The sequence below is a fragment of the Clupea harengus genome, chromosome 18 (assembly GCF_900700415.2).
Source record: "Clupea harengus chromosome 18, Ch_v2.0.2, whole genome shotgun sequence".
In the NCBI taxonomy this organism is placed as follows: domain Eukaryota; kingdom Metazoa; phylum Chordata; class Actinopteri; order Clupeiformes; family Clupeidae; genus Clupea; species Clupea harengus.
Window position 1 is genome coordinate 2,088,034 of NC_045169.1, and position 15,000 is coordinate 2,103,033.

The 15,000-nt window shown below is 48.1% G+C and overlaps 1 protein-coding gene across 4 annotated transcripts in view; it reads right to left on the minus strand.

Annotated features, from left to right (window-relative positions):
• Positions 1 to 15,000, minus strand: part of exoc6b (exocyst complex component 6B) — an 89,684-nt gene that overhangs the window by 40,319 nt on the left and 34,365 nt on the right. For all 4 annotated transcript variants that reach the window (XM_012822213.3, XM_012822215.3, XM_012822214.3 and 1 more), the window contains exons 9-16: positions 11,107 to 11,190; positions 10,554 to 10,600; positions 7,840 to 7,960; positions 7,668 to 7,739; positions 7,442 to 7,539; positions 6,006 to 6,111; positions 5,787 to 5,896; positions 302 to 413 (exon numbers count right to left, since the gene is read on the minus strand). In XM_012822213.3, the coding sequence (XP_012677667.2) occupies positions 302 to 413; positions 5,787 to 5,896; positions 6,006 to 6,111; positions 7,442 to 7,539; positions 7,668 to 7,739; positions 7,840 to 7,960; positions 10,554 to 10,600; positions 11,107 to 11,190 (750 nt within the window). The remainder of the gene's footprint in view (positions 1 to 301; positions 414 to 5,786; positions 5,897 to 6,005; positions 6,112 to 7,441; positions 7,540 to 7,667; positions 7,740 to 7,839; positions 7,961 to 10,553; positions 10,601 to 11,106; positions 11,191 to 15,000) is intronic.

Consider the following 15,000-nt stretch of genomic DNA (forward strand, 5'->3'; position numbering starts at 1 on the left):
ACACACCTACACACACACACTTACACACACACACTTACACACACACACACACCTACACACACACCTACACACACACACACCAACGCGCACACACACCTACACACACTTACACACACACACACTTACACACACACACACTTACACACACACACACTTACACACACACACCAACGCACACACACCTACACACACACACTTACACACACACACTTACACACACACACTTCAAAACACAGACACTTCAAACAACGTTCAACAAACATACAAACAAACAAACAAACAAACACACACACACTCTCACCTCTGCTAGTCCCACATTCTTCTTCTTGATGGCGTACTGAAGGCAGTTGCTGAGAGTCCTCGTGAGCAGCAGGTTGGTGGACTTGCGGATCATGTCATCAATCTCTGTTGAGCTGAAAAGAGATAACACCCCTTACTCCTCTTATCCCCATTGTGAGTACATACATACATACATACATACATACACACACACACAGACATCCAGCCTTTACCATACACTACGTGCCTGTCAGCATGCAGTGCCTGGCTGCTGCAACACTAATCCCGCCTCTAGAGGGAACAGTATCAAAGATGGTCCCTGCTCCTGTGTGACTCTGAGGTCTGGAGGAGATTACAGATGGAGCCGCTGCAAAACAGCGGGGTTATCAATTTTCTCATCTCCTCTTTCTCCCATTGTGGAATTTAGGAAATGTTCAACTGCAGCTAATGTAACGCTCATAATGTCCCAGTTTGGACCAGCAGCCAACCTCCTGGGGGGGGCAACTAGAGTGGGGGAGGGCAAGAGTAAGGGAGGGGAGAGGAGTGAGAGGAGTGAGAGGAGTGAGAGAGGAGTGAGAGGAGTGAGAGGAGTGGGAGAGGAGTGAGAGGAGTGAGAGGAGTGAGAGGAGTGAGAGGAGTGGGAGGAGTGAGAGGAGTGAGAGGAGTGGGAGAGGGAAGAGGAGTGAGAGGAGTGGGAGAGGAGTGAGAGGAGTGAGAGGAGTGAGAGGAGTAAGAGAGGAGTGAGAGAGGAGTGAGAGGAGTGAGAGGAGTGAGAGAGGGAAGAGGAGTGAGAGGAGTGAGAGGAGTGAGAGAGGAGTAAGAGAGGAGTGAGAGAGGAGTGAGAGGAGTGAGAGGAGTGAGAGGAGTGAGAGAGGAGTAAGAGAGGAGTGAGAGGAGTGAGAGGAGTGAGAGGAGTGAGAGGAGTGAGAGGAGTAAGAGGAGTGGGATGAGTGAGAGAGGAGTAAGAGGAGTGGGAGAGGGGGAGAGGAGTGAGATAGGAGTGAGAGGAGTGAGAGAGGAGTAAGAGAGGAGTGAGAGAGGAGTGAGAGGAGTGAGAGAGGGAAGAGGAGTGAGAGGATTGAGAGGAGTAAGAGAGGAGTGAGAGAGGAGTGAGAGGAGTGAGAGGAGTAGGAGGAGTGAGAGAGGAGTGGAGTGAGAGGAGTGAGAGGAGTGAGAGGAGTGAGAGAGGAGTGGAGTGAGAGGAGTGGGAGAGCGAGTGAGAGGAGTGGGAGAGCGAGTGAGAGGAGTGAGAGAGGAGTGAGAGGAGTGGGAGGAGTGAGAGAGGAGTGGGAGGAGTGAGTGAGGAGTGGGAGGAGAGGGAGAGGAGTGAGAGGAGTGAGTGAGACCGATGTAAGTGATGATGAGTTCCATGCAACACTGTGCTGCTTCTCTCAAAGGGAAAGAAACACATTCCTCCTAAATTGCTAAATGATCTCTCTGTGTTGCTGTGAGGACCACGGCAGCCTGTGCAGAATCCACTGACTTCAGATCAGTGGCAAGTAGCGAGGACCGATGTGGACTGAACATGCAATTCAGGAACACAAAAACAACATTCACGAGTGCAGTGACCTTACACTGCTGGTTTAAAACGGATAGTCCTGCGTTCACAGGAGCATACTCACACACACACACACACACACACACACACACACCGACACACACACACACACACACACACACACACACACACACACACACACCGACACACACACACACACACACACACACACACACGAAGATGAGGAGATGGCAGCAGGGAGCCCAGTGTCAAGCTGACTGCTCTATTTGGCAGGTGGCAGCCATAACACCAGCCATGAGATCATGGAGAGAAACGTCACCCTGTTTTCCTCCGCCGCACTGAACTCTGGGTCATTAAAGGTCAGTGCGGGGAGAGATTGATGGACTCAACCTGAGGAAAATAAATGATGCTAGCCCAAACCCCTGAAACAGGCGCTCAGGAACCTAACTGCTACGGCAAGGGCCTACTCCAGCTGCAAGCACAGCTGTCCAATTGTTTATTTAGCATTTTGCACACATTAAAGAGGATAAGCAAATAACATTAAATGGTTATCATCATCATCACCAGAGACCCAACAAAAAGCCCAAAACTCTAGATTTCGAACACCCTCTAAAAACAATGGACAGCGAACAAGGGCATAAAAATACTGATTTAGTGGTTATGTGGAAACACACACATGCTAGAGTTACTTGCTCAGTCTATGATTTCGCTTTTGGAATAGGTGCGGGGATTATCCTAGGATGTGACCAGAGATTCCTGGGGAACGAGCAGGAGGGGTGCGGAGCGGTGCGGTCAGGAAGGAAAGGAAATCAGGAGAGTAATTTGGTTGATTAAAGAGAGAGAAAAAAAAGGGAGCAGGAGGGAGGGCCGAGGGGTGGGAGGCGGAGGCAGAGGCGGAGGCGGCGGCGGTGGCGGTTGGAGCGGAACCGAGGATGGATGGATCCTATTGTGAGGCACCTCTCTCGCTCCCTCCATTTATTTATGCAAGAAGCTTAGGAGCCTGCCTGATTAGCAACTGATCCTTAACAGGAGGGGGGAAGAAATGTAAATATTTCCAGCGTTAAAACATTACAGACTTAATTGAATACCACTGATGGTGGGATGCTGGGTTTTAAGGACACTCTGAAGGCACAATGACACAAGGATGCTATAGTAGTAGTACTATAGAATTCTATAGTAATCGCCACAGAGAAATCGAAATCTTCAAGTCCCTTGGAAAACCAAAATGATTTTTGAGTGGCCATTAGCGCTTGGGAAATGTCAAAAGCCTCCCTAAAAGCCAAAAGTCCCTTTTTGTATAGAAGCAGAAGTTCAAAGTTCACAGATGCATGAAGTGAAAGGAGAGAAGGAATGGGCGATGAGAATGACCAGAGGAAATTCCTGAATTCCTGCGAGTCAACGCCACCTGCACTGGCGTTCTCTCGTTCCCTCGTTCCCTCGCTCCCTCGCTCCCTCTCTCCCTCTCTCCCTCTCTCCCTTCCCCTTTCATCCAGCAGCACCTCTCATCTCCGTATTGAATCCGGTGCAAACCGCAAGGCCTAACCGTCTCCTGTGAACGTGGTCTTTGTAGTACGCAGTTCTGCCCCCGGTCTGCTTTGGTCTGTCACTCACAGGTTTCCGTTTCCGATAACCACAGGTTTCCAGCCGCCGCCGCCACCACTGCCCCACCCTGTCCACACACACCACCACCGCCCCAGCCCAGCCCACCCCACCCTGTTCACACACACACACACCACAGCAGTTCAGTACATCTGGTGGAGTCTGATGGCTCCCTTGCCTTCAAGTCCCACAAGCCCTGCACTCATTTCTCACAAACTCTAATGAAGACCTGTCTGAAAACTTTAAAAAAAAAAAAATGTCAAATCTGCTCAGCACCGCTACACAAGCCACGGCTGCTCTCTCTTTCTTCTCAGGCAGTTCAAAAGGCTGGGGATGGGGACCTGATGCTGCTCAGAGCCCAGGCTGACTCCATGCACTCCACTCCACACCACACCACAAGGCAGGGCTGCTGGGCGAACAGGGCTGAAAGACAATACTCTCACAGGGTTCGTTTCTCTTCATCTCCCATTTCTAACGGACACACACACACCCCAAAGAAGGAAAACAAGAAAAAACACACAGATGGAGTGAGTGCACAAACTCACATTGAACAACAGACCTCCCTTGATCTCGCGCACACACACGCACACACACACACACACACACACACACACACACACACACACACACACACACACACACACACACACACACACACACACACACACACACACACACACACACACACACACACACACACACACACACACACACACACACACATAATTCCCCGATTGTAGGCTATGCAATAAATCACCAGCTTTAGCTGACAGTAATAAAAAAGGATAATTTTTAGAAACGAAAAAGAGGACATAGAGTGTTAAAAAGCTCACCGGGCCATTAATCCTTCCTGACTGTCTCCTAGCTAAATAGTCTTATTTCTTTGCCTGGTCATTGAACCATCAAAATCATTGCTGAAATAACAAAACAAAAAAAAAAAGAGTCGTCAAAACGGCTTTTTAAGCACAGGAAGTCTGGGCAACAGGGGAACTTTAGGAAACAGGTTTAAGGTTGCTAATATCTAACCACCTTCTCAAGGTCTCGCTTTGACTCACCCACGTCGGTAACCCTTCTAACCCCTGGCTACCAGCCCCAGACACCCCCCACCCCACCCCACCCCCCAAATCAAGATCACACAGCCAGACGGTCCTCCGTCCCGTAGAGGTAACCAGACCTGACACACACCTCCCGGAACATGCAGACAACCCAACTTCAAACACACTCAAAAACATACCCAGTTCTGAAATGGCCAATCATGGAAGTCTAAGCTTTGCGCAGACATGCAACCCCCAACATGTCTGTTGCAGGTAAGAACCGGACAGAGGGCTAAAATAAAAAAAACTTTTGTCATCGATACGACCGGGTACGAACTCTGACCTTGACCATCATGACCCCTCAGGCCCCAATTTGAAAAGGTACTGTGGAATGGCTTCAGGGGATCAGATTCACTGGTCTGCATCCGAGAACTCTGCTGAATATGTATATATGTATAGCATAGCTAAAGCTGACATTTTCAGGGATGGGGCTACCCACAAAAATGCAATATGCTGTATGTCAAGAATGAGCTAAATAGGTCTGACTGGGAAAAAAAGCAAAATAAAGTATATGCCTTGATATGTATGCAAATATAGAATGTATATGCATGCAAATCATTACTTACTGAAAGACAAGTCGTTTTACTTCTATGGTCATGCTTTATGAAAGACAATGCAAAGACTGGATACCATTCAATGAAATATGCTGGTTCTAAGGTTAGGCAGATACACCCTGCCTGGAATATTATCAATGTGGACAGGGGTGAGAGAGCCTTCACTGTAAGCCTTAAAAAGCGCACTGAGAGCCATCTCTCAACATACAACCCAAAACACTCTGTTTCCAAGGGCCGCTGTGGACCTGGACAAAACATTAAGAGAGTGCGGAGGGCTCGTGTGAGGGGGAGGCTGACGTGTGCTGAGGAGGCTGGCGTGTGAGGGCGAGAGGCGGCGCTGCTAATTAGCTCTGTCCTGATGACGGCCAGACAGACAGACAAGACAGACAGTGGCGGCACAGAGCTCGTCTGAGGTGTGAGAGCATGTCTGGCCATAAGTCCTGGCTGGCTACCGCACTGAACCTCCAAATGTACAGCAGCCACACTACTGGATGTCTATGTGTGTGTGTGTACGTGCGTGTCTGTGTGAGTGTCTGTATGCAAAAGCGTGTGTGCGTGTGTGTGCGTGCGTGTGTCTGCGTGTGTGCGTGTGGACAAGAACGTTTGTATGTTTTTTGGCAAGTCTATGTTTTGGAAAAAATATTGTCACAGTGTCAGAGTGTGTGTGTGTGTGTGTGTGTGTGTGTGTGTGTGTGTGTGTGTGTGTGTGAGTGAGAGAGAGAGAGAGAGAAAGTGATTTACCTGAGGTGTAGGTCCTCAGAAAACTTCAGACAGGCGTAGATGAACTCCTTGAGCTGGCTGTAAACTCGAGGCACAAACTCTGAGAAGGGCAGCTTCTTAGGAAAGGGAGTCTAGAGGGAACAGAGTAATGGCCATAGGGTCAAAACAAAAAACAACACACAATCTTTCTCTAAATGATGAACAAGAGCTCCTATCTATCAGGTGTGACCTTGGACTGACCTTGTCCAACTCTGGGTCCTGGAAGGGGAACTGACTGGTGATGCTGTGATACTCCTCTGGAGTGGCCACTGGGATGGGGCTGTAATTGTCCAGGTCCAGGATTTGCCTGAGTGGGATGGGGGAATAGGAAGATCAATCTTCAGGTGTCTCGAGTAGGAATCATTTACATTTACATTTAGTCATTTAGCAGACGCTTTTATCCAAAGCGCCTTACATATGTGCGACTTACAATGTATACACATTTTACATTTTACATTTACACTGATGGCACACTGCACATCAGGAGCAATTAGGGGTTCAGTGTCTTGCTCAAGGACGCTTCGACAGGGAATCGAACTAGCAACCTTCTGATTACTAAACGACTTCTCTACCACTGTACCACTGTCGCCTCAGAATCACATGTAGGTTTGAGATGAATCATTACGGTTCCATCTTCAGCAGGGGCGACCAGAGGGATAAAGATAAACTAAACTATGCTACACTGACACATACACACACATACACACACACACACACACACACACACACTATATGCTACACTGACACATAAATAAAAACAAAGGCAAGAATGAAAGATGGAGGACAAATCGCTCCAGAGGTCAAATATAAAAGTTAAACAACCAATCAAGTTCAAAGTTCATATTTGACCACTTGACCTTCATAAGAATTCCCAATACACAATTTGGAATACTGTTATTAGGACAAAACCCAACAACACTTAACTCTGTCGATCCACAAAGTGGGGGGCGTGTGTCTGTGTGTCTGTGTCTGTCTGTCTGTGTGTGTGTGTGTGTGTGTGTGTGTGTGTGTGTGTGTGTGTGTGTGTGTGTGTGTGTGTGTAAGTGTGTGTGTGTACGCGGCTCATCTCATGTGCTTCTCCAACATTCCATGTGTTTTTCTGGGCCATACAAATTCCAAAGACTCCTTCTCCTTGGCTGCCACAGCCAAAGAGTCTCCCACCGGGAATCCACAAGGATTTTCACAAGGTCAGAGCCGTGTTCCCATCCGGGCTATTTCCCAGCCCATTCCGGACACATTAGCCACGGTCCTCTGACTCAGGACTTTGATGTGCCTTTGGCTGGCACAATGGGCAGGCACTTCCCTGGCCTTCCTTGTCCAAGTTTAAAAGGGTTAAGAGACTTCCAGAAAGTTTCTGTAAAACTTCTCCTCTGAGGATACCAACAATGCTTTTGTTTCTATGTGCCTGTATGTGTGTGTGTGTGCGCGTACGCATGTCAGTCCGTGTGTGATGATATTCTCTCTGACCTCTAACGGCTCGAGTTGTCGTCATCAATTTTGCCATGAAGTTAATGTATCTTTTAACCGTTTTAAAAGGATTCTCAGTGAAGTGACAACAGCACCAAAGCCTCATGCCTCCAACGCAAAAGACCCAAAAAACAGAAACATCCACCTTCATCCAGTCCAGTGCATCTCACCTGAAGGACAAGGCCCATTTCTTCAGCAAGATCTCGCCGTACTGGTCTCTCATCTCCAGCAGCATGTCAAACAACTGGTTTACGGTGAAACCATAACCCTTCAGGACCAGAACCAAAACACCACGGTGAATAAAAAAAAAGCAATGATGATCACACAGATACAAATGTTACATCACACGCAGTTCAATCTTAAATCTTAAGAGGACCGCATGATTGACCCCCTCACCTGTAGTGTGTCTGCGAAGAGCACGATGAGGTTCTTCAGGTCCAGTACCAGGTCAGGATCGGTGCAGTAAGACTGTGATGGGAACAGGGAGAAGAGGATCAGTGAATATCAGAACCTGTTCCTACGGCTCGTCCAAATCGAGGGAGGCCACGAGCACAGGCGCGGGACCTACTGAGTGTGTGCGCAGCGCTGCGATGGTCTTGGACAGGGCCAGGTCCCACAGCTCCTCTAGGTACGCCCTGTTCACCAGCCCCTGGGTCGTGTGGAGGACCTGATCCTCCACAACAAAGAACCTGTCAGATGAGAGAGGGGGGGGGAAAGGAAAAAAGAATGAAACAACATACTACAGAAGTCAACACAGAAGAATGAACAACATCATACAGAAGTCAACACAGAAGAATGAAACAACATGCTGAGTCAAGGTTGGCCATTCTATACATTAGATCAGTCCACCGAATGAAATAAGAGGTATTGGTGTCACTTGTGCATGAGTACACACAATCAGGACAGAGAACTGGTCAGGAGATACGTGAGGCGCCGTGCCCAGACTTCTGCCTCTACATGTGGGCATTGACCCGTTCATCTCTGGGCAGGGCACTGCCATGTGGGCATTGACCCGTCCATCTGTGGGCAGGGCACTGCCACGGGAGTGTTTGCAGAGAAGCCTGCACCAGATGTGGGACATTCCCGCCATTCTCATCCAGACAGTCAGAAAAACACAGAGCTGCCATGTCCCATCCCACTGACTGTAAATCCACGCGGAGCCCCTCGCTCTGACAGGCCGGATGAGGAGTGTCAGGGGAAGAGTTTTTGCAGGATGACGAGGGGACTATTTGACAAGGGAGCCTTTTGGATTCTCAATGGTTTCTCGAAATAAAGTGATTTCACATGCTACCTGTGGTTGAAAAAAAGAGCAGCCAGTGCTTTTGCCTCCATGTTAAACTCTCTCTCAGAGAGAGACTGCTACTCCATGTTAAACTCTCTCTCAGGGAGAGACTGCTACTCCATGTTAAACTCTCAGAGAGAGACTGCTACTCCATGTTAAACTGCTACTCCATGTTAAACTCTCAGGGAGAGACTGCTACTCCATGTTAAACTCTCAGAGAGAGACTGCTACTCCATGTTAAACTCTCTCTCAGAGAGAGACTGCTACTCCATGTTAAACTCTCAGAGAGAGACTGCTACTCCACGTTAAACTCAGAGAGAGACTGCTACTCCATGATAAACTCTCTCTCAGGGAGAGACTGCTACTCCATGTTAAACTCTCTCTCAGAGAGAGACTGCTACTCCATGTTAAACTCTCAGAGAGAGACTGCTATTCCATGTTAAACTCTCAGGGAGAGACTGCTACTCCATGTTAAACTCTCTCTCAGGGAGAGACTGCTACTCCATGTTAAACTCTCAGAGAGAGACTGCTACTCCATGTTAAACTCTCAGAGAGAGACTGCTACTCCATGTTAAACTCTCTCTCAGGGAGAGACTGCTACTCCATGTTAAACTCTCTCTCAGGGAGAGACTGCTACTCCATGTTAAACTCTCTCTCAGAGAGAGACTGCTACTCCATGTTAAACTCTCTCTCAGGGAGAGACTGCTACTCCATGTTAAACTGCTACTCCGTGTTAAACTCTCAGGGAGAGACTGCTACTCCATGTTAAACTCTCAGAGAGAGACTGCTACTCCATGTTAAACTCTCTCTCAGGGAGAGACTGCTACTCCATGTTAAACTCTCTCTCAGGGAGAGACTGCTACTCCATGTTAAACTCTCTCTCAGAGAGAGACTGCTACTCCATGTTAAACTCTCTCTCAGGGAGAGACTGCTACTCCATGTTAAACTGCTACTCCGTGTTAAACTCTCAGGGAGAGACTGCTACTCCATGTTAAACTCTCAGAGAGAGACTGCTACTCCATGTTAAACTCTCTCTCAGGGAGAGACTGCTACTCCATGTTAAACTCTCTCTCAGGGAGAGACTGCTACTCCATGTTAAACTGCTACTCCATGTTAAACTCTCAGGGAGAGACTGCTACTCCATGTTAAACTCTCTCTCAGGGAGAGACTGCTACTCCATGTTAAACTCTCAGAGAGAGACTGCTACTCCATGTTAAACTCTCTCTCAGGGAGAGACTGCTACTCCATGTTAAACTCTCAGGGAGAGACTGCTACTCCATGTTAAACTCTCAGAGAGAGACTGCTACTCCATGATAAACTCTCTCTCAGAGAGAGACTGCTACTCCATGTTAAACTCTCTCTCAGAGAGAGACTGCTATTCCATTGTGTTTGTGGGAGTCAAAATGGCAGACTGGCATATTCTCTCAACAGATCTTGGAGGTCATGGAGATCTTGGCACTGGACGCCTTCAGCCTGCACTTACATGTGATTGACTCCCCTTATAGTTAGCAGAAAGGTTAAGTGAGTATTTTGGCACCACGTCTCACTCACACACTTTTCAAGTAACACCAAACTGATCCAACACCCTGCAGGCCAAAATGAACCTTTTCAGCAGGTACCATCACACCGGTGAGTTTAGAATGTTGTGGAATGAATGTTCTAAATAGTATCTGGTATCCCATTGAATATAAATGTGGAATTTTTTAAACTTACATAGTTGATGAACAAATATTTTATCTAAATGTTCAAAAGAAGTGTAATTTCGGGCACACTGATTCTCGATGATAGAATACATTTTCAGGTGTTCTTTTGGAAAACATATTCTGACAATATCTAGTGCTGTGGTACTATATGGAACAGCATGACAAATACATTTAGCACACAAACATACTTAAATAAAATATAGATATATATGTAGAAAATGCTTTTTGCTGGTGTGAAACTAAATTATGATGTGAGGTCTCCAGCTGAGGAGGAATGAGAGACGAATGGAAACTTACCCCACAATTTGATTGAAGTACCTCCTGTAGCCCTCCAGGGTCTCATGCTGGGGGTCACACACACACACACACACACACACACACACACACACACACACACACACACACACACACACACACACACAGAAAGAGCATAGACACATCTGATGTCAGCAAACTACAGCATGGCCAGAGCATAGTTATAATGACTCATATTTTCTGTGTCTGTGTGTCTGTGTGTCTGTGTGTCTGTGTGTCTGTGTGTCTGTGTGTCTGTGTGTCTGTGTGTCTGTGTGTCTGTGTGTCTGTGTGTCTGTGTGTCTGTGTGTCTGTGTGTCTGTGTGTCTGTGTGTCTGTGCGTCTGTGCGTGTGTGCGTGTGTGCGTGTGTGCGTGTGTGCGTGTGTGCGTGTGTGCGTGTCTCTCTCTCTGTGTTTGTCTGTGAGTGTATGAGTAGAGCTTTGTGTGTGTGTGTGTGTGTGTGTGTGTGCGTGTGTGCGTGTGTGCGATGGTGGAGTGTAATTTTGTATCACATACTCAGACAGACTGAGTTCACTGTTAAAGCTTGATTCGTACCATGTTGGAGTGTGGCTGGAGCACTAGCCGTGCCTGTTTCCTCCTCTGCTTCCTGTAGTAGTTCTCAAACGTGTCCCTGGCACCCTGGGAGAAATACAGGACAGTTTCAGGACACACAGGTCTCAAGTGCTGAATGTGAAGGAACCACAGTACATCCAAGTTTCCCTGGGCAACCTTTGGGATTTCCAGAATTGCCACATTCTAAGGAATTATCACCAGCATGGGCTAGCTTGTGTGTGTGTGTGTGTGTGTGTGTGTGTGTGTGTGTGAGAGAGAAAAAATCGTCAGAGGGCACAACTGAATATGACTACAGTACCTGTAGACATTGCTTAAACTTTTGACAGACACACGGCAAGACACAGAGTGTGTGTGTGTGTGTGTGTGTGTGTGTGTGTGTGTGTGTGTGTGTGTGTGTGTGTGTGTGTGTGTGTGTGCGGGTTGTGGACTTCTACTTGAGCACTGCTATGGTGCATGCATCCAGGTCTGTCTGACAGGTTCATAATGTAATTAGAAGTGTCTGACTACATGGAAAGGATCCCTACAGAGAGAAAACCGGTCTCTTTAGTCATTTGCTACAGAAACAGAAACTGAAACATAAGCTACAGAAACTGTAGCTCTTTACCATAAACAGACACAGGTCTATCTCTGTAGGGATCCTTTACCTTAAACAGACACAGGTCTATCTTTGTAGGGATCCTTTACCTTAAACAGACACAGGTATATGTAGGGATCCTATAAAGTAAACAGACACAGGTCTATCTCTGTAGGGATCCTTTACCTTAAACAGACACAGGTCTATCTCTGTAGGTATCCTTTCCATGTTGTCAGACACTTATAACAACATTATGAGCCTGTTAGTGGTGAAAACAATCCGTTTACTTTGTTGCAGGCGCTTGCACCATGGAAGTATATTGTATACCCTTTGCGGTTGCCGGTTACAGCGTTCCAACTCAATACTGGACCAATTTCGATTAAATCGCCAAGTTTGACCGAGGAAAAATACATAAAAAAAATAGGGCCCAGGTTGAAAAACCCCAAAAGTTTCCCTTTCCCTTAAGTATCTTTAAAAGCAGGTACTCCAGTACTTTAACTCAAGTAAAAACCTTCCCTTGTATTAGAGTAATATTTGACCAGGAGTATCTATGCTTTGAGTCAAGTAATGGAGCATGTGTGTGAGCATGGGTTCTCTTGTATGTTGATCTTGTGTCCTTTTTCAAAGCCCCTCTCTCAAGGCTCAGGCTCAGGCCCTCAGGTACAACAGAACAGCAGACAGAGTGGAATCACAGAGCCTAGTGGGACTGCAAGCTGTCTGAGACCCAACAGAGAGCTCCGTGTGCTCCACTCCACTCCACCTCCCCCTCCCCCTCAATGCCGGCTGCTGTTCCTTATCGGAACACGCCTCTTCAGAAAGAGCCCTGCTTCCATCACCACAGGACCTCCAGAGCAGGGCAGCGAGACACCGGGGCAGAAAGTCAAATGGAAGGGGGTGAGAAGAAAAGCTCAAACAGTACTCGCTCTGTGGCCGTGAAGCCTTACCACATCCGGGTAGAGGGCCTCAGAGAAGTGAGGCCTATCTCTCAGCCAGACCAGGTTCCTCCACCGGCACCACCCCAGAGATAAGACTCCTGGAGCTGGGGAGATGTTATCCCACAAAGGGCCCCCTCACATCCAGCCAAACTGGAGCCGTTCAGAACGAGGGTCACCAGCCACCCCTGCCACCCCCTGGAGCTAGCCGGGAATATGAGTGCGACTGACTTTTTCAGTGACGACTGATTGACAACTGGTTGAAAGGACTTGCCACAGTGGCATTGTGGTGGGAGGGAGGTATTCTTTCAAGGCTCCCATTATATGGCGGAAAAAATAAACATTTGAATAAGGAGACTAAAAATTCCAAGACAACCCCAAGGCCACATGTGTGGGACAGAGTTCTGACTGGAGTTCTGTCCACGCGAAAACAATGACAAACTCTCTCTATTGACAGAAGGGTTTGGAAGGTACAAACAGTGGCTCTTCATATACAATGGCAAATCCCACTGAGAGGTTCAAAACACACACACACACACACACACACACACACACACACACACACACACACACACACACACACACACACACACACACACACACACACACACACACACACACACACACACACACACACACACACACACACAGGACTGACTGTGTGTCAGTATCACCGAACATTAGGGTTCAACTTTGACCTTCCACATTTAGTCTCGGCACTTCCTGCAGTGAAGGAGGTCTGCTTCCTGCCCGATAGACTTGCGCTCTGAGGACCAGAAACCGTGCACCTAGGTCACCGCCGCACCAACAGGCAACCCAAGACCAACCCTCCCCCCTATGGGGACACGGGGGGGGGGGAGTGCCGGGTGGAGAAGGTGAGATTAAAAAACAGCCGACCTCCCCTGAGTCCCTCCACCCCCCCCCCCTCCTCCTCCTCCTCCTTCCCCCCCATTTTTTCTCTTTCATTCCTTCTCTTTCCCTCCCTCCTCTCTGCAAAGAACCAGGAGGTGGAGAAGGAGTCAGTTTCTTGGAGCAGAAGCTGAATGACCTAAGGAGTCAAAAGGGGTAGAAACAGTACCCTGCTTTGTTCTTGCACTCTTTTTCTAGGAGAAAGTGCGTGTGTGTATGTGTCTGCTGTGTCTGTACATGAGAGAGAGAGAGAGAGAGAGAGAGAGAGAGAGAGTGTGAGTGTGTGTGGGGGAGGATGGGGGGGGGGGTAAATGTACGGCGACACCTCCAGGCATAACCCTTCTTCGTCTCTTTCCAGTTCAGCAGAGGTCACGTCAGCAGTGCGGACAGGCAGAACACTCTGCTCCATAAACATCCTCGCACCTCCTGGCTGCCTCCTCGCCCTCTTCCAGACGCCCCTCACTCGCCCTCTCCCTGTCTAACCTCCATCAGGCACTCGCTGCCTAAACACCAGATCGCGTCCCCCGATTTCAGCCGTTTTTCAGGGGAGAGTGATGAGAAAACCCAGGCCATGCATAGTCCTTGAGTAATGCACCCCTCCAAATACACACACACACACACACACACACACACACACACAGACAGACCCAGACCCAGACGCACACACATATCTATATATATATACAGACTCACATCTTCACACCCTCTCCATCTAGGGTTCAGCTGGAAATGTCAGCCTTTCCCCATGCATCCAAGACAGGCAACCCCAGGCCACATGGAGCCGGTGGGGTGGAGGTGGATAATGTATACCTGGTGGTTGGCTGCATCCAGGAAAGACAGCACGAAACAGGGGTGCTGATCCCTCTGGGCCTGACTGGAAGCAGTTAGCCCAGACCGAACCTGCTCTGTTTACATTGATCATAATTCTAATCAGATTTTTTGGTAGCCTGTCTGAAAGGTAGGAGGTGGTGGCAGACAAAGGCGTATTGTTCGCGGGCTGAAGTTCAACAGGGAGGAATTAAAACCCTGGACGGGGGGGGGGACGGGCGAAATGGACGAAAAATCTTGATTGGGAATGAGCTTTTACATCCATGTTTCTATTTGAAATAAATGACGCGAGACTGGAAGGAGACACTGGTGCGGGAGGCGAACCATGGGATAACCTGAATGAAGTAAAGCTTCCAACAAATAGTCAGAGATTGGCACCAGTCACCAGTCACGCTCGCTCAATGAGTGCTACGGTCACATCCGCCATCTTGGCTCTGAAGTTCTCCCTGATGGCTCAGGCCTCCTGTTTCTCTCTCTCCCTCCCCCCCCCCCAGCCCAGCAGCACTCTATCAAAGAAGAGGTCAAGAGTACATGGGTGTGTTTATCACCTCTGGATGCACTTAAAAGGGAATAACAACAGCACTTTTAAGAGATGAGGTAAGGTTAAAAAACAAAAGACGTTAAAAAATGAAG